Source organism: Vombatus ursinus, unplaced genomic scaffold (genome assembly GCF_900497805.2).
Source record: "Vombatus ursinus unplaced genomic scaffold, bare-nosed wombat genome assembly UNPS02014982.1, whole genome shotgun sequence".
NCBI classification, from domain to species: Eukaryota; Metazoa; Chordata; class Mammalia; order Diprotodontia; family Vombatidae; genus Vombatus; species Vombatus ursinus.
In genome coordinates this window covers 791,150-810,519 of record NW_020954760.1, presented here as the reverse complement: position 1 = coordinate 810,519, position 19,370 = coordinate 791,150, and the positions used below count along the sequence as shown (strand labels likewise).

The window sequence follows — 19,370 nt, the reverse complement described above, 5'->3', positions numbered from 1 at the left end:
GAGCAGATAGAGAGGATTCCTTCCCTCTTAAATGTACTCTGCTTCTGACCCCTTAGATCTAACCCTAACCTGGGGGTCCATGGATTTGTTTTTTTTAATGATTTTTTTTTCTTCTGTTAAGTTTTGTTTCCTGTTTCTGGTGGTTCCTCCTAATGGTTCTAATTCTTTTTAAAAAAATTTAATTTATTTTTTATTTTTTTTTAATGGTTCTAATTCTTACAACATCAGTAATGTGAAAATATGTTTAATAGGAATATATATGTATAGCCTGTATCAGATTGTGCGCCATCTTGGGAAGGGTGGTGGGGAGGAAGGAGGAGAAAAATTTAAAACTCAAAAGCATATGGAAGTGATTGTTGATAAATCAAAATAAATTAATTAAAAAAAAAGTCACCAAGAAAAAAAAAAAAAGATTTGAGAATTGTCTTTCAATATAGCTGGTTTCCTCTGTAACCCGCTGTATTTTATCTTATGAATTTCAAAACACAATTCTGAGAAGGGGTCCTCATGCTTTTCCAGACTGCCAAAGGGGAAGGGGTATCCACAACACAAAAAAAGGTTGAGAATCTCTAGGCCACGTCAGCCCCTGTCTGTGACAGAACCAGTTCCCCAGCACAACCAGTTTAGATGTGGCAGAGACAAATCTCTCTCTGTCTTTAAAGCCGAGCACATAAAATCTGGAAGTTGATGCAGGCAAACTTTATTTTCCCTAGTCAAATCATGGAGGCCAGCAGCTCTTGTTTAACCCCCTAAAGGTAACATCAGGTGTTTGGCTAATATTCGAAACAGTTTTCTTTCCTACATTATTTCAAAGCTCTTAAAGGACCACTTATGGCAATGGTTCCCATTTAGTGGTTCAGGAGCTTGTAGGGGTTCACAATGGTGGTCCAAAAGGTTCACGCTAAAAATTCTGAAATGGCTGCTTAAGTAGTAAATAATTGCAGAATATTATGTGTAGTATATTAAATTTCTCCAGGGGTTCACAATACATTTTTTGGGGTTGTTTTTTGAAAAGGATTTACAGAACAAAAAAACATTGGTAAGTAGGAATTCATGGCATAGGGGAATAAATTTGGAATTTGAAGTTAAGATTTGGAGTCAGATCCTAGCTCTGCTAGCTGATACCTGTGAGACCTTGTCACTTCTCCTTGCTGGGCCTCAGTTTCCTCATCTGGAAAACAAAGGGGTTGGATTATATCGGAGTCTTTTTTTGTGTCGTGGAACCCTTTGTGTGGGCTAGCGAAACCTATAGGCCCCTTTTTAGAATCATGCCTTATTACCTACATTCATAATTGAAAGAAATTCTGACTTTCTGTTAGAAGTAGTGAAAGTAAAGATGCCATTCTTCCCCTTCACCAATCAAAGTTCACAGCTTACATCCTGAATTCTGTCCCTTTGGGATGTGTAGACCCCAGTTTAAGAACTTTTGGACTAGATGATCTCCAAGGTCCATTCTAGCACTAATAGTCTGTAACTCCGATCTTACATGGTCATTGTTTTAAAGGAGAAAACATCTTTCTTGGTTAGAGTGTCCAGAAAAGGGCCTCCATTCTGTGCCACATGAGAATAGGTTAAAAGAACCAGGGATGTTTAGACCAGAGAAGAGAAGGCTTGGGTTGCATTTTAGCTGCCTTCAGTTGCCAGAAGAGCTGTTATATGGAAGAAGGATCAGTTTTGTTCTACTTGGGCCTCAAAGGGCAGAAATGTAAGCAGTAGGTAAAAGTTGCAAAGAAGTAAATTGAGGATTGAAATTTGAGCTCTACGGAAATGTAGATGAGGGGGCTGGGGGCACAGTTCTAGCAGGGGCTAAGTAATCTCTTAGCACTGGTATTGGGGTAGGCATTCTTTTTCAGATGTAGCTTTTGATTGGATGCCTGTTGAAATCCCTTCCAGCTCTGAAATTCTGTAATTCATTTGTTAAATGCCATCATTTGGGGTCGTTTAAAAAAATCTTGAGATTTCCCAAAGACAATCGAGCCCTCTCTCCTCCTCCTATTTGATTCTGGGGCCAGCTCAGTACCCATTTACAGTGTCTGTCCAAAATACACACACACACACACACACACACACACACACTCATTTCTTTTGACACAGTAATATTCTATTACATTCATATTTCACAATTGGTTCAGCTGTTTCCCAGTTGAGGGGCACTATTTTGCTTCCAGTTCTTTGCTACCACAAAAAAATGCTTCTATGAACATTTTGTGATACAAATCTATATCTCTATCTACATATATATGGAAAGAGAGAAAGAGAGAGGGAGGGAGAGAGAGAGAGAGAGAGAGAGAGAGAGAGAGAGAGAGAGAGAGAGAGAGAGAGAGAGAGAGAATATGAGGGGGGAGAGATTGAGAGAGATAGAAGATCTTTCTTTCTCTACTTGACAAGAGTGAGATCTAATAAGGAAGGTTTTCCAAATTATATTTTTCACTGAAGAAATTGGATTAGAGCTCTATAAAACTAGGTGACAACTGTAATAAATAACTTAAAAGCTACCAGCTTTAAAAAGCTTCCTTTATCCAACTTTATGTAGCATAAGCAGGGTTTTTTTTTGTGACATGACATTTAAACCATAATGATAATGTATAATTTTCTGTGGCATTTCTTAAGTATCTACTTTGTGCTAAGAAAGTTTGGGAGTTGGATCTTGGCCTCAGATCCATAAGAATGACCTTAACTGAGTCATTTTCCTCTGTGCCTGTTGCCTCATCTGAAAAAATAGAGATAATGCCCACCCTGCCTCTCTTGCCAGGTTCGTTGTGAAGATAAAAGTAGATCACTGATTAAAGTCTCTACTTTTTTCAGAGCCCTAGACACATGCCATGAAAAAGATGGCATAGCCACCTCTACTCTTCTTCTTTTTTTGTTTTTGTTTGGCATTTTGGGGGTTTTACCCCACAGATTTTTTCACCCCAATTCCTTTCCACTGTCCATAATGTAGGCTAAATATTATTATAAAAGGCATAAACCTATAGACTTTACATTTAGATACTCTCTCTCTCTCTTTTTATTCTCTTTTTTGTAAAACTAAGTTTATTAGCATCATAATTTGGGCTATGTTTAAAGAAGGCGATTATCTCTTTAGCATTTACCCTGTTCAGATTTGTGAGGGTCAGTGCTGGGCTTACAGGCAATATTACTTGCCCTGAATACTTGGAAACAAGAAAAGAAACCAGGCTGGACAGATTTGATAAAGTAGTTAGACTAGAGCAGTGGTCCTCAGAGGTCAAGTGAACCTCGAATTGAATAGAACTTAGATGGGTAATCATATGCTGCTGTTTCAGCTTCCTGACTGTCTCATAGTGCTCAAAGTAAGGAATAACACAGAGCAAAAAAAAGAAAGAAAAAAAGTTTGAAAACCAATGGACTAGAGAAATAGCAATGGAAAATTACTTCCTTCTGAGAAGTGAAATACAGGTATGTCGGGGGCAACAGAATCCATGGGATGCCACTGAATCGAGGTCCAAGTGACCATTTTAACCAGAGGAGATTAGAACTGGGGCTTAGGTGAAAAGGATTTCCTTTCTAAATGGTCAAGACTAATACAAAAAAGAGCTTTTGATTAAACTGGAAAATGAAACCAGAAATTACCCTTAAATATCTATACTATACATCTATAATTTACCAAATCTTTCTGAGAAGCCTTGACTGAAAGCTCCCTGAGGCTTCTGGCTGGCTATCTCTGTATTGAAAAGGACCAGGAACACTTGATTTGGCAAGTAGAAGACAATGACCTTGTCTTCGCTTGCCACTGTGTCTTTATTCCATCTATTCATCACACAGGAAGAGAGAAGAAACTTAGAGTTTGAAAACTGGAGAGCCAGAAATTCTGAAACTGTTTGGAAACTATTGGGCAAAACCATTACCTAGCTTATAGTCTCCCTCAGAGATAAAAATTGAGATGTATATGGAATGCTCACCATAAGCTAGAATGAAGGTTCTGACAGAGGGACCCAAGACCCTGGACCAGGAAAAGACTGGAAAAAAAAAAGACTGAGCCTGAGGGCAACATTAGCTTGCTGGGAGTAGCTGATATTTTGTTCTAAGGAGTTTTGGCACCTGGGGTTAAGAATCTCCTGCTTGGCCAGGAGGGACCTCAGAAGCAATTCAACATAGGAAAATCTCCCCCAAGGGGAGGCTTTAGCAGTGTGTAGCAAGTAGGTTCCCAAGGAGACCTGTCCTGCCAAGTCCTATGCAGTGGAGGCAATGAGACCCATTCAAGCAGAGGCTATTCCACCATTGGGGAGCCATGCAATGATATCATGGCGCTGCACTGTCAGCATCACAAGTTGCCCCTCCTCCACACATGGGCCTTGGCCACATGTGTTCCCAACGTACGTGCCTTTCCATATGTATACCATCCATGGGTCCTCTCTTCCCACTTGTGCTGTATTTGTATAAGAGTCTATCCCAGGTTTATAGGGGAAATATTTTGTTGCAATTTTTCTTACTGTGCCTATTCATTCAGTACCCTTGCTTTGAACTCATTATACTCTCTGGCCAACTATTAGAGGTAAATACATCTGGGTCCTTGGCTATGGTTTTTTTAGGATACTCAAGAGAGTATCTTGAACCTGTGGTAGCTATTCCCTGGAATACCTGCTCTGTGAGTTATAGGGGGTAGCTCCAGGTGCTACATTTGTAAAGATTTTATCCAGTCTCTCCCACATTATGGTAAACAGTTTGTACAAATGAACCAACCAATTGTGGTTTGCTCCACTGGACACCAAGTTGGTAGCAGCAAAAAATTACCCCTGAGGCACACCAAAATCAATAGGGGAGGCTTCTGTTTTCGGGGCTGCCCAGAGACATGTTGTATCAGAGAACAAAAGGAAATCACTAGGAAGCTTTAGGAAATAGAGTCAGGAAGCTCTAATCTCTGGTGGGAAGGCTTCAAACTGTCCCCAAGCAAGAGGATTAACACCCCAATTCCTGACATCACTAGCTTCTAGGGCACTAATTTATATTAACAAAGTGTATCCATTGAAATTAGTGAAAATTCTGTCAGAATTTTTAAAAATTCTTTCCTGGAGTCCTAGAATTGTTTTTAAAAGAAACACAGTTTCATAACTTTCCAATAATGCAGCCACTTGCCCTACTTTAATCGTTCTGTACTAGAAGACCTGAGACAATCTGCCTAAACAAAGAGGTGAGGCCAGTGAGTAAATAGAATGTTAAGTTACATAGATAGCTGCTTTCTAAGCCTAGTACCCAGACGTCTTAAGAAGTATTGAAAGTGCTTAGACTAAGCAATGACAACCTTCAGCATTCCCCCTCCAATAGTACTTTTGCTACCTGGTCTTCATTTTTCTCCAGTGAAAATTGATTTCCTGACACCTCTCCCATAAAAATGTTGAATGACATTTGTTTTTTAATGAGAAGAAACAAAAATTAAAAAAACAAACAAACAAAACCAAATACTTCCTTCTCTGTTATTTTCCCCCAAGCTTCTCTAAGGGGGAAAAGTGGCGCCTTTCCCTTAAACCAAAATCTCCCTCCAAAGGCAAAAACTCCAACTGGTTGGGAAATGTACATAATGAGCAGGCAGCTTAATCTATATCTCCTCCGCCTTGCATGTTGTTAGGCATGTTTTCCTTGTTTACATTTTTACCTTTGCACATTCAATTCAACCAAGTTCCTGCTGCTTAGTTGGGCAGCCAAGTTGGCAGGAGTTCATCCTGCCTTGCACGCGGCACAGGCCCAGTGAGCCCTCAGTGTGTGATTTCTAGAAGGTTAGGGCACAGTGGGACAGTCAGCCTCAGAAGTCCTGCCTCTGAACAATACGACCTCTAACCCATTCAGCCTTGGCCTTTTAGTATGCCAGCCCTATCACTATGGGATGTTAAGAAAATCACTTCAGTGATTTTCCTCAGTGCCTCAGTTTCCTGATTTAGAAAATCAGGAAGTTCAGCCTTATCATCTCTGGGGTCCCCTCCAACTCTAAAATTCTGTGATATTTCCCAGATAATTTTATTAAGAGTGTGACCAAGATTCAAGAGTCCATGAGCTTTGTTTCTACATTTTTTGGTCGAGAGAGAAAGTACTTTTAATATTAGTATTGACAGGTGGTATAAAAAATTACCTTTAACTGGTATAGTAGAAGGGAGTGTTTTGACAGGAATTGGAACAAATTATAGTAGGTGCTTGTTACTGAACAGGATTAAATTTTCAGATCTCCTTCCTTCATATGTTAAGGACAACTTGATATACAAAGAATTAAAAATGATACTAACAAGATTCACTTAATACCTGGTCTGAATTCAAAGAGACAATCCGAAAGTTCCTTTCTTTGCTTCCCTCCCCTCTTTACAAAGAAGGCAACAGTGGCAAAAGAAGAAGAAGAGGAGGAGGAGGGAGGAGGGTGGGGGGGGGGGGGAGGAGGAGGAAGAAATGGGATCAGCTCTGGTAATTCATCTTTGAAGTGGTTTGTTCCCATTCCTCGGCCCTAAGGCATACTCTCTCACCTGAATCTCAGTTGCAAAGGAAGTCAGTCAGAAGCCATGTAGGTGAACCACAAATGTGGACAAGGATCCTTTCTACCATACCTGATGAGCTTTCATCCAAGCTTTGCCTGAAGACCTCCAGAGAGAAGGAACTCACTACTTCAGAAGCCAGACCATCCTAATTGTTAGGAGAGCTCTGACCTTGGTTTTCTCTCCCTCTCCCTCTCCCTCTCCCTTGCCCTCTCCCTCTCCCTCCCCCTCCCCCCCCACACACACTCACACTCACACACACAAGCTTTGATCTTGAACTAGTGTTTGATCTCTTTGATTCCCCAGGCAACTCTGAGTTATAGGAGAATTGCTGATCTGTATCAGTACTGAGATCACTGGCCCTAAACCGAATTGTTCCGTTGCTATGCTGACATCAGGCCTAAGTCTACTTTTCTGCTACTTCTTCTGCCCTCCTGGGGCCAAGCAGAACAAGTCTAAACCCTTTTCCATGCGACTGCCTTCCAAATACTTGAAGACAAACTCTCCCAAGTTTTCATTGGATGAATATACAAGGATTTCCTTGTGAAGGATCTGTGATTTCCTTAGCATGGAAACTTCCCAGTGTGGAAACAACATAGCGGTGATTTTTCTATTAAATCCTAGAGAGTTACTTGGGATGCATATGTTTTTGTTTTTTAATTTTTGTTTCTCCTCATTAAAAAACAAATGACGGGGCAGCTAGGTGGTGCAGTGGATAGAGCACTGGCCCTGAAGTCAGGAGGACCTGAGTTCAAATCCGGCCTCAGACCAAACACTTGACACTTACTAGCTGTGTGACCCTGGGCAAGTCACTTAACCTCAATTGCCTTAAAAAAAAAAAACCCAAATGACTAGGGTTAAACAGGTAGTGTCAGAGATGAGGTTTTGAACTCACGTCTTCTTGATTCAACACCCAACTCATTCACTACAGAGAACTGACTCTAGTGGAAGAATATTGGTATTAGGATGATAGCCTTTGTTTCAGGGAAAAGGGTAGAGTCAATAAAAGCACCATGCAGGTTCTCAAATATAATCCAGTCTTTTTTCTCACTTTTCCATTCTAGGCCTAGGGTGGGCTCTATGACTGTATAGAGCCCACTGTATATGGGCTGTATATCATAGTCTGAACAATAGGCATTCTTTATCCACTTGGTTTTTCCTGTGTGGATAGTTAGGCTAAACTTCTGTGAAATATTATAGATCTCCATAAGGCTCTGAAATATTCTAAGGCTTGATGTAATAGCACAATGTCATCCACAAACAACATCTGAAGGACTTTATCATCTGTAGGGAGTCCCTCTTCCATTTGGACTCTGTGCTGGACATCTTCCATGATAGTGGTAAGCCCTTTTGGGTTAAGTCTAACTTGGGTTAAGTGTAACTTACTTCATGCCTCACTTGATACTTCTGCTTGGAGGGAAGTCAAATAAAATTATCTCTGTGGCTCTGTCATAATGCATGGTGGGAAGAGAGATACCTTGTTGGAGAAGAGCCTTCAAAGTCCTATTTCATTCTCCAAAAGAAAGTCTCCAAACAAGCAAATATTTCAGGTCACCCAAAAGGCAATGACCATGGAGGACATGTGATTAGGCTGCAGCATTTTACTAGCAGCTATATAGGACATGTGGCCTTTTGACTGAGTCCAAGTTTTAGAGAACAAATCCCCTTAATAAAAGGATTTGTTCTGTGAAGTGTGGATTCAGTCAAAGGACCGTACTTGAAGACCTAGAGGGCCACATGTGGCCTTGAGGCCGCAGATTCCCCACCCCTGGTGTAGGAGAAGTGGTGATAAGATATTAAGAGAACAAAGTACAACTGAAAGAACAGGTGGCCCAGTCATGTGAGAGCAAGGGATAACCAATGGACAGCCTACAATGCTTGATTGGTATCTATCCCAGGTTGAAATTTTGACAAAGGACCCCAGCATGTCAAGTGGATCCCCTGTGGAAGATTTGTGGGAAGACATGGCAAGACTTGTCTGGGATGAGAAAGTATTGATGGATTATGATCTCTGCCACACCAGTGAAATCATGGAGACACCACAGTGATCAGTAGACGAACATGCATTTGTTATTCTTTATTACCACGTGCCAGGCACTACATCACTGTCTCGACTCATTGAGCTCATCTTTTCAAATGATCTGTTTGTTGCCTAGCCATGCCTCTCACATCTTATGCTGGTACAACTTAGGAAGTCAGTTTTTTTGCACTCAAGCACAAACTTCCTATTGAATCCTTATGGAAGTTCATCCTACTCACTTTGACCCAACACTCTAGCCCAGGGGGCTGGTAAGCTAAGAAAAAATTTTTTTAATATTTTTAAATAAGATTTTATTGTATCTAAAAATGTCAAAATCCTTCTTAGTGGGGGCAGTTAGGTGGTGCAGTGAAGAGAGCTCCAACTTTGGAGTCAGGAAGACCTGAGTTCAAATCCAGCCTCAGACACTTGACACTTACTAGCTGTGTGACCTTGGGCAAGTCACTTAACCCCGATGGCCTCACCAAAAAGCCAAAAAAAAAAATCCTTCTTAGCTCATGAGCTGTACAGAAACTGGCAAGAGGCTAGATTTTTCGCCTTTGGCCATCATTTAATGACCCCTGCTCTAGCCTTTGGAGATTTTTTTGTTCTTCCTCTGACATATCAGCTATCCCTCCTGTCTTTGCATTGTTTGGGCTTAACACCTGGAAAGTCTTTAAAAAAATGCTTGCTGATCCACTAATAATTGTGCCTTCATCTCAGCCATACACAAAAATATTGAATAGCACAGGACTAAGCACAGATCCTTGGGTCCCTTTACTAAAGGCCTCTTTCCAATTGGAAACCAAATCATTAATGACTATTCTTCAGGTCCAACTACTCAACTGATTTTAAGTTCACCTAGCCCACATCGAAAGTCCCACCCTAGCACTGGCCCTGGATTCAGGAAGACTTGAGTTCAAATCTGGCCTCGGACACTTGACACTTACTAGTTGTGTGGCTCTGGGCAAGTCACTTCACCTCATTGCCTTGCCAAAAAAAAAAGTTCCATCATTTCCACAAGAATAACATGAGACCCTCTTTAAAAATTATTAGCCAAAAATTAAAAAATAAATAATAAATAAATAAAATAGTAGAAAAATAAATAAGTAAATAGAATTATTAGCTAACATGTATGCGCATAGTGTTTTTAAAAAGTTTATAAGAGCACTTTAATACTCATTTTCTCATGTGATTTTCATTACACTATGAAATAGGTTCTACTGATATTATTATACCCTTTTGTGGTGAAGTGGATAGAGCACTGGATTGGAGTCAGGAGTTCAGAGCCTCCTTCTGGCATACATACATACATACATACATACATACATACATACATACACAGGCTGTACAACCCTGGGCAAATTTACATAGCTGTTCTTAGCCTCATCTTACTCATGTAAAATGAGGATAATAATGGTACATACCTCCCAGGGTGGTTGTAAGAATCGAATGTAAAGTATGTTATAGAAATACTGGCCATTAAGTTTAAGTTAGATGACTTGCCTCTGGTCACTCATCGTCAAAGGGGAGACAAACAGGCCTCTCTGGATGTCAGGTCCAGCACTCTGTATTCTACTATCCTTCTTCCATGTTATTTAAATTAGATGTAAAAACTGAGTTACATATTTGCATATAGCATGTCCCAAAAGTCTTAGTGCAGTCTTAAGCTATTATACCTATCAAACCTTAAGACTTTTGGGCCATCCTGTATGTGACAGTCTAGTTTCACTAAATGTAGCATATTTATAATTGAAAGTGCAGTTAGGGCTAGAAATACTTTTATTCTTGTTTGTGCTAGGCAGGAATGCCCCCCCCAATATATAACATAATTCTGATGCCTAGCTTCAAATGCTTCTGTTACTCCTGTGATTTTCCTCTTCTGTTCTGTGGCATTTGAGGAAGAAAAACAGCAGGAAGGAGGATGGTTACCTGAATGTCACTTAAACTTGGTAACCTTGATGCTGCCCTATATCTCTTGGGGCACATCATATGAGAATTGAAGTCCAAAAGGGATATACATGCGGATTGTGTTCATTTTTCTCCTGTTTACAATTGCCAGTGTTTGTTCCAAATTTCTAATGAAAACCTAACAAAAATGCAAAGAATTTTCACTGATGGAAATTATATTTGTTAGGCTATGGTCCCACGCTACCTTGTATGACTAAGTTCTTCAATTGGGTTCCTGGCATCTAAGTAAAACGATTTAAAACTCACTAAGGCAGATGTTCAGGTAATTGGAAAAATTCATGTTCTTTTTTGTCTTCATGGACCTAATCTGAAGATTGATGTTTGCCGCCACGTAACTGCATCCAAGAGGCTCAGGAGACTAGAGAGGGCACGTAAGGAGAAATCTATTACGTTGGCTCTCGATGAAGTAAGTCACTGAGTCATACAGTTATAGAGCATGAAGGACCTTAGAGATCATCTACAGTTGGCCAAGTAAGGGAAATAAGACCCAAAGAACTTGCCCAAGGTCACAAGTTAGTGGCTAAAATTGCCACAGGAAAAAAAATTAAAAATTTAAAAAAATTTTTAAAAATAAAATTGCCACAGAAACTAGGTCTTCTGACTGCCCTGAGCCTAATGTCTTTTTTTTTTTTTTTGTGCCACAGTCAAGTCCCTTTAGCTTTGCAGCTTAAGCTTTAAGAACAAAGGGGAAGTGGATTTTGGTCCTGATTCCCTCTCCCTAGTTGGTGATGGTCTTTCATTCATTCTGATTCATTCCCCAAATATTTATTAAGTACCTACGCTGTGCCCAAACCTATGCTACTCACTGAGATGCAAAGTCAAAAAACAAGTCCCTGACCTCAAGTAAGTAGAAAACAAGAGGTTCATAGGTAAATATGAAATATATACAAAGTGATTATCCAAGAGGAGAGCCCCAAAACCATGGGAGATAAAGATAGTCCTGATAGTAGGAAGATAATAGGAAATAGTGCTTCTTCTTGTTCATCCTTTGTTCTCAAAGAGTATGAATGACATCATGGGGTGATGTCTTGACTTGTGTGTGAATTGGATTTAAGTGAGGCAGAGCTGGGAAAAGTCATCACCTCACTCTCTCCTCCAGAGTACTTGAGCCACGCATCGAAGGAAGCCCGGGATTCTAAGAGATGGAAGAAAAGCAAGTGCATTCCAGGCAGGGGGGACAGCCGGTACAAAAGCACAGAGGTGGGAGATGCACATTACACAAGGCGGGTAGCAAGTAGTTCAGTTTGGCTGGCAATTAGAGAGCCTGAAAGCATAAGCTTCCCCTTCCATCAGATCACCCATAGAACTTGATTATATAACTCAGTAATGGATTTAACATTTAATATCTGGCATCATAGCTCTCTCTGTTGGTGCCTTTTCTCCCTAAGACTCATTAAACTCTTTAAATAAACAAACCATATTTTATGTCTCTTTTACGTCTCCCCAAACACAAAGCATAGTGTTCTACATGCAGTGGAATGCTTCATATTTGCTGTCACATTTGTCTCACTTGGAAATGGGGGTATTTCTTGTCACCGGGTTATTAAAGTCTCTTCTTTGTAACCCCATTTAAATTTAACTCTGTTACAGCTCAGTGAATTACATGGACAATTAATCATGTATGAAGACTTTACAGGGAGTAACATCTGGGTTTGAACTTTGTCTTTGTGTCAAAAGGCAGTCAAGTCTCATGTAACATAGAAAACCTTAAAGAAATACTGTTTTAGTACTGTTTTACTGAAACCTGCCCAGTGAGATGTCTCAAAGGTTGATTCTGTGGTAAATAACTTTAGCTCAAGGATACTAAAATTCGTTTTATTTGCTAACTTCCACATTTAAGGTGGCAAATTTGAGCAACTACCATGTTGGCATACTGAAATTCTTCAAAGTCTTTGTAAGGTTGGAATGATGCCAGATATATAGGGAAAGTACTGGTTTCCCACATGACTAGGGAAAGTCAGGAAAGCCACCACTGAGTAGAGGTTAGGGACCTCTTTCCCCAAATGCCCCTCCAGCTCCAGCTACCATTTTTTTTTCTTTTTTTAAATTCAGTATTTTGCTTTTTCCCAATTACAAGTACAAACATTTTTTAAAATTCATTTTTAAACATTTTGACTTTGGCTACTGTATTTTAAAACAGAAAAATGCTTCCCTCTTTTAAAATATGGTAGCTGAAACTCAAAATCTTGAAAAATAGCTGCCATATTTTAAAACAGGGAAGCCTGTTTCTAAAAGATTTCCATCCAAAAGGTTAAAAAAAAAACCCAACACCTTTTGCAGTTGGTATTTAAGTAAGATGCACAGTGGTGTAGTGGCTGGCCTTAGAGTCAGGAAGGTATGAATTCAAGTCTTGCCTATGACACATACAGATTGTGTGACCCTGAACTTAGCCTCAGAATGCTTTAAGACACATCTCTTAGACTATAGACTTGGTTATCTGTGTCAGTGGAGGGAGTCTTTCCACAACAAAAAATCCCCCCCCCCCAAAAAAAAGGAAAAGAAAAAAATATAAATTTTAGTCTTTTATTTAGCTTGGAAATTTACTGGATTCAACAATATCACTTTCCAAAGGTACTGGATATAAATGAAACCTTTCTATGGCTAACTGAGATCTTTTACCTAAGAAAAAACATTACTGTCTTTAATGTGACTTTACTGATATTTGTCATTCCTTTTATATCTCATTTCTGTAAAAAAAAATACTGTTTTCCTCATTTTTGTTTATATGTTTTACGACAGAGACAACTGAAAGCGGATGCTAAAAGAGCTATTGGGAAGCTTCAGCTACGGGCTCTGAAACACGGAGACAAGGTACTTGAAATGCTTTGAATTGCTGTTTAAAACACCACTATCCAGACCCTGAAGCAAGTTACTTTTTTTTTTTTGAGGCAATCAGGGTAAAGTGACTTGCCCAAGGTCACACAGCTAGTAAGTGTCAAGTATCTGAGGTCAGATTTGAATTCAGATCCTCCTCACTCCAGGGCCAGAGCTCTATCCACTTCACCACCTAGCTGCCCCTTACAAGTTACATTTTCCACCAAAGCATACTAGACATTGACTTCTGTAAGTCCAAAATGTTTCCTGAGAGGCCACCTAGAGTACTAGACAGAGGGCAGCCAGCCTTAAGTTAGGAAGACCTGGGTTTGAGGCCTGACCCTTGTATGTACTAGTTATATGACCATGGGAGAATCACTTAACCTCTCAGTGCATCTGGCTACTCTCTAAGTCATGGGTCTTTATTGGTAGAGGGAGTTTCCACACCAGGAGTTCCCTCCACCCATTGAAATCATAGCTATGAACTCCAAAACAAAAGTATGTCTTCATCTCCTTGATGTCTGAGTAGTGAGAATTGGATGACAACTTTTCAGGAAGTAGAATAGCTTGTCCTAAGCTAGGACCGATTAACGAAAAAGTTCCCCATTAGAAATTTGAGTAGAATTTCTATAAAAGGGTATTTTGTGGATTACAACTCATACTGAAATATCAAGGGAAGTTTTAAAATCAGTGCCAAATGTTGCTGTGATTGTTACCTCTTCAGTTGGCCAAATGGTCATGCTTTTTGAAAATTTACTGGTCTATGTGTATAATGGGTATCATATTTCTTGCCTTCTCACTGGGTGGGGGAAGGGATGGAGGGAGGGAAAGAATTTAGAAATGAAATTAAAAGGAAAAAAAGAAGAAAATTTACCAGTCTAGTTGGAACTTGTAAATTAGATAGTCCCTCGGTGATACTTTCTTCTATCGTGTTTCCCATTCCCAGAAGAAGTTGTGTCTGCTATACAGGTTATATTCTGACTTTACCATATAATTTGATGGATTTTTAAAAATCAAAGTCCTAGTAATAAATATCAGAGAGCTTGAGAAAATAATAAAAATTCATTTGAAGAAACAAAAGGTCCACATTCTTAAGGAAGAAAAATGGGAAAAAGTAGGAATTGAAGAGGGTTTGGCACAACCTGACCTTGATACTGATTAAAAAATACAAATGCAGATCGGTAGATAGGATCGACAAACAAGACCCAGAAGCTGTCAAGCACACTAATCCAAGGTCCAGTAAACCCAAGAATACAAGTAGCTTACTTGGGAAAGGACTCCCAGGAAATCAGGAAAGCAGTTTATCCAAAAATTAGGTCCAGTCGGCATCTCACAGAATATATCCTAAAATGCTCTAAATAGATGTGTGACCTAAGCATCAAAGGTCACATCATAAAAAAAAACATTAAAAGATATCTTTCAAAACTCTGGTTAGGGAGAAATTATTAACCAAGCAAGGGATATATAGGTGATCATAAAAGAAAAATAGATGATTTTTATTCCATATCCAAAAAAGCTAGTACAAAAACAAAATCATTACATCTATTGGGAAAACCTCTTTGCATCAAACCTCTAATAAAAATCCACTATCAAGATATATAGGAAATTGATTCAAATATATAAGGCCACCATCAATTCCCCAGTAGTCATCAAAGGAGATAAACAGTTTAGGGCAGAAGAAATGCGAACTACCAGCCACCATATGAAAAAATGCTACAAATCACTAATAATAAGAAAAACAATAAAAAACAATTTGGAACTGTGATAAGGAAGTGACTAAATTGTTCATACACTACTGGATCCTACACCCAAAGGAGGTCAGAAACAGAGGGAAAGGGGCAGTGCAGTGGATAGAACAGTGGCCCTGGAGTCAGGAGGCCCTGAGTTCAAATTTGGCCTCCAATGGTTACTAGCTGTGGGACCCTGGGCAAATCACTTAACCCCAATTGCCTCCAAAAAAACAAAAACAAGTCACAAATACAAAACAAAGTGGATATTCATCATTTCGGAAATGAATTAACAAACTCTGGTATTTGTGTTGTAAGAAATGACAAATGTGAAGAATTCAAAGAAATTTGGGAAGCTTTGTTTGAATTAATGCAGAATAAAGTAAGCAAAACCCAGAGAACAATAGGCACAGTAACCATAATAATGGAGAGAAAAACAACAGAGACATCAGAATTCAGATCAATGTGATCGCTGACCCCTATTGGTGGCCAAGGACTGATGATGAAACAGTCTTCTTTCTGGGTGGAGAGGTGGGAGACTCCAAGGACATAACATAGTCACTGTGTCATTTTTCTTTTGGGTTTTGGGGGAGGAGTGGATTTAGGAAATGATAGTGATGATTTTTAAAAGAATTTTTTAAAAAAGATAATGAATGTCTATACGATTCCTCTAGGAAACTGGACCTGATGGAGACAGCTGTGCCGTGTGCATTGAAATATTTAGACCAAATGACATCGTGCGCATATTAACATGCAAGTAGGTTTGATTTTCTTTTGTATCCTGGATAATGATTCTTGAACTGTACATATACTCAAGGCAGAGGAGGGAGGGGAAGGTAATTATACATACACACTACCAGAGCAGCATACTAGTTAACAGAAACTAGAATCGAAGTGAGTGCCCATCAGTTGGAGAATTACTGGGGAAAAACCAAGCAAACCCGTGGTATACGAATGGAATGGAATATTTTTATGCAGTAAGATGAGAAATTCAGATTCATGGGATGAGGTTGGGCAAGCCAATGCATAGTGAAGTAAGCAGAATTATAACAGTATACACAATGACTACAGTAATGTATATGAAAAGATCACTAAAAGGAAGTTGAACTCCAAAGAATCAAAAGGTCAGTAAAAGCTTGGCAGAGAATCAGACAGAAGTTTGCCTCCTTATGGCAGAGAGGCGGGGCACTAGCAGGGCAGAATGGTAGCTACATAGGCAAGTGTGGTAGGGCTTACTTATTTTTCTTTGTTATAAGGGAGGGTTCAATCTGGAGGAAGGTGAGGATTTGGTCCTTATTCACCCACCCAAATGTTTGTGATATAAAGAAAAAAGGCATCAGTAAAAGATATTTTTTAAATAAAACACAACAAATGGATTTTTTAAAAAAAAGAATAGTTGGAATTGGGGGGAAAATTATTTTATCAAGGTTTCCAAGAAATAGAAAGATTAAAAACATTTTGTTTCTCTATTATTCTTTAAATGTAAATATTTTAAATTTTTTAATGCTACTATATTCATGTTATCACTTTTATGTGGTTTCATTCATCTAAGACTGCCATGTGGAAAAAGTAGAAATCAGAGTCTCTGGCTAGTTTGCACCCCTCCTCCATTACAATTCTGTCATTTTTTTTTATATTCCTTTAACCCAGGGGTTCTTAACCTTTCTTTGGCAGCCTAGGGGAAGCCTATGGGTCACTTATCAAAATGATGATTTTAAATGCATAAGATACAGAGAATTAAAAAGAAAACTAAATATATTGAAATATCATTATATATGTGTGTATATATATACATATTTGTAAATAGTATTTTATTTTTTCCAATTACATGTAAAGATAGTTTTCAGCATTCATTTTTTATAAGATTTTGAGTTCCAAATTTTTCTCCCTCCCCTAGACAGCAAATCTGATATAGGTTATACATGTGCAATCATGTTAAACATATTTCCACATTTGAAAGAAGAAACAGAACAAAAGGGAAAAACCACACACACACACACACACACAAAAAAGCAAAAAAAAAAATGAAAATAGTATTACTGGCTTCATTTTCCATTCAGACTCCATAGTTCTTTCTCTGGCTATGGACAGCATTTTCCATCATCAGTCTTTTGGAATTGTCTTGGATCACAAAATATAGATTTTTTTTAAAGTTCACAGACCCCTAGTTAAGAACCTTTGATTTAGTCTGACTTCTACCTGGGAAAATATGCTAGCATACAGAAAGAAAATTCTAAGCACAAAAGTCAACATAATAATAGCATTTATATAGCACTCTAAGGTTTGCAACTTACTTTACCAGTGTTCTCTCATTTAATCCTTACAACAACCCCGTGAGTGAGGTGCTATTATTATTCCCGTTTTATAGATGAGGAAACTGAGGCAGACAGGTGAAGTGACTTGGCCAGGGTCACACAGCCAGTAAGTATTGGAGGCAGAATTTGGACTGAAGTCTTCCTGACTACAGGCCCAGCACTCTGTCTACTATGGCGCCACCTAGCCATTCTATAAATGTTAGCTTTTATTATTCATATAATATATACTGAACTGACTTTGCATTATCAAGGAAAGACCCTGATTTACATTTCTTGACAGCTTTGAGGATAGTTTATTTTAGCTCGTTTTTGTAATCATGTTCTGTCCATCTTCAACTATGTCCAGTTGCCAAAAAAAACTTAGGCCCTTAAGGATTTCATTATCTAAGAGGTCTAGTGATGCTATACTTTACAACTAGGGAATGTTGGTCCCAGTTACCTCATACACAGTAGCCCTGGGTTAGCCTTTTTGCTTAGTTGTGAGTGAACGGCTCCTTATGAAGCTATAGGGAAGAGATTTTCGTATGTAGAACTCAGAGGAAATTTCTTGAGTTTACTTGGACTCTCCCATAGATAATAATGCAGTGACAAATTGCATTATTGCATGCATTATAAAAGGAGAAAATGGCAGGCAGGGAGCACACACCAAAGAAAATGATAACATCGGAGCATACTACTTGCTATTTTTTTTCTTCTGTTGTGTTTTGTTTCCTCTTTCTGGTGGTTCTTCCTATGAGTTCTAATTCTTACTTACGACATCACTAATGTGAAAATATGTTTAATAGGAATGTATATATATAGCCTATATCAGATTGTGCACCGTCTTGGGGAGGGAAGGAGAGAAAAATTTAAAACTCAAAAGCTTATGGAAGTGATTGTTGATAAATCAAAATAAATTAATTGAAAAAAAGAAAATGAGAATGTTATCCATAACTAGTTTGGATGTTTAGTGACAGATGGAGGCACAGTGCTTCTGAGTTTAGGCAAATGGCAGTTGAATGATGAGATATTTCTTTTTATCACATAGCCATCTTTTCCACAAGACCTGTATTGACCCTTGGCTCTTGGAACACCGGACTTGCCCCATGTGCAAATGTGATATCCTCAAAGCTTTGGGGGTTGAGGTAAATAAATCTTACATTTTGCATGCCAAGGAAGCGAAGGTATTTGCTGCAAATGTACTTGGGCTGCAAAGAAAACACTATTTTTATTCTTTACCTGTCTTGAGTATTAGACTCAGACTGTTTATCTTTGAGCAAATATAAAAATCTTGAAAGCATGAAGAAAAAGATCCCTGCTGACTTGTTCTCTTCCCTCCCTAAGGGAACATGTAGTTCAGTCAAAAATGTGTAGCATTTTCCTGGTGACCTGAGCGGGTGGTGGCAACCAAGTATGGTGGAGACCCAGCTTTCAGAAAGGTCTGAGACAGGGTTCTAACTATTTCTGTCTCTCTAGCTGGCTTGGCTAATTTACCATCCAATCCAATTTTATGTCTTCTTTCTTACCCTCTGCGGACCCAATTTTCTGGCTGATTATAGTGTGTTTAGAAGTATGTCATTTGAAGAATAAAGCAAAGATAATGATGGTCATTTGTACACAACTCCATGAAGTCTGAATTTTTTTTTTAAATGTTTGCATGCTCTCTGAAGGCTGATGTTGAAGCGGGAACTGTGTCGTTCCAAACCGCTGGATCTAACCCTAACATCAATGGATCACCAGAGTCTTATTCCCCTCGTGAGGAGGATAGCCACAGCGAGACAGCCTCTTCTGGGTATGCTTCGGTCCAAGGTGCAGACGAGCCACCCCTGGAGGAGCGTGCTCAGTCCCAGAGCAAGTATTAATTCGGGTTCCTTCTCAAGCATCAGAGAGCCCCCCCAAAGCAACTCACTCTTTACTGCATACGCTGCCCACTAACCCCCTGCTTTATGGGCGCATGCCATAATGTTTTTTTTATTGGAGAGTGAGCCTAATGTAGAATACCCACTCCCACCCACCTCTATACACACACACACACACACACACACACGCACACACACACACACACATACACACA

The 19,370-nt window shown here is 39.1% G+C and overlaps 1 protein-coding gene across 4 annotated transcripts in view; it reads left to right on the top strand.

The window, feature by feature from the left end:
- RNF128 (ring finger protein 128, E3 ubiquitin protein ligase) overlaps positions 1-19,370 on the top strand; it is a 120,618-nt gene that overhangs the window by 91,363 nt on the left and 9,885 nt on the right. For 2 of the 4 annotated variants that reach the window (XM_027845594.1, XM_027845598.1), the window contains exons 3-6: positions 13,201-13,272; positions 15,677-15,759; positions 18,345-18,441; positions 18,967-19,088. In XM_027845594.1, coding sequence (XP_027701395.1) covers positions 13,201-13,272; positions 15,677-15,759; positions 18,345-18,441; positions 18,967-19,088 — 374 coding nt within the window. Of the gene's footprint in view, positions 1-13,200; positions 13,273-15,676; positions 15,760-18,344; positions 18,442-18,966; positions 19,148-19,370 lie in introns of all 4 variants that reach the window. The other 2 variants (XM_027845597.1, XM_027845595.1) reach the window with 1 other exon arrangement.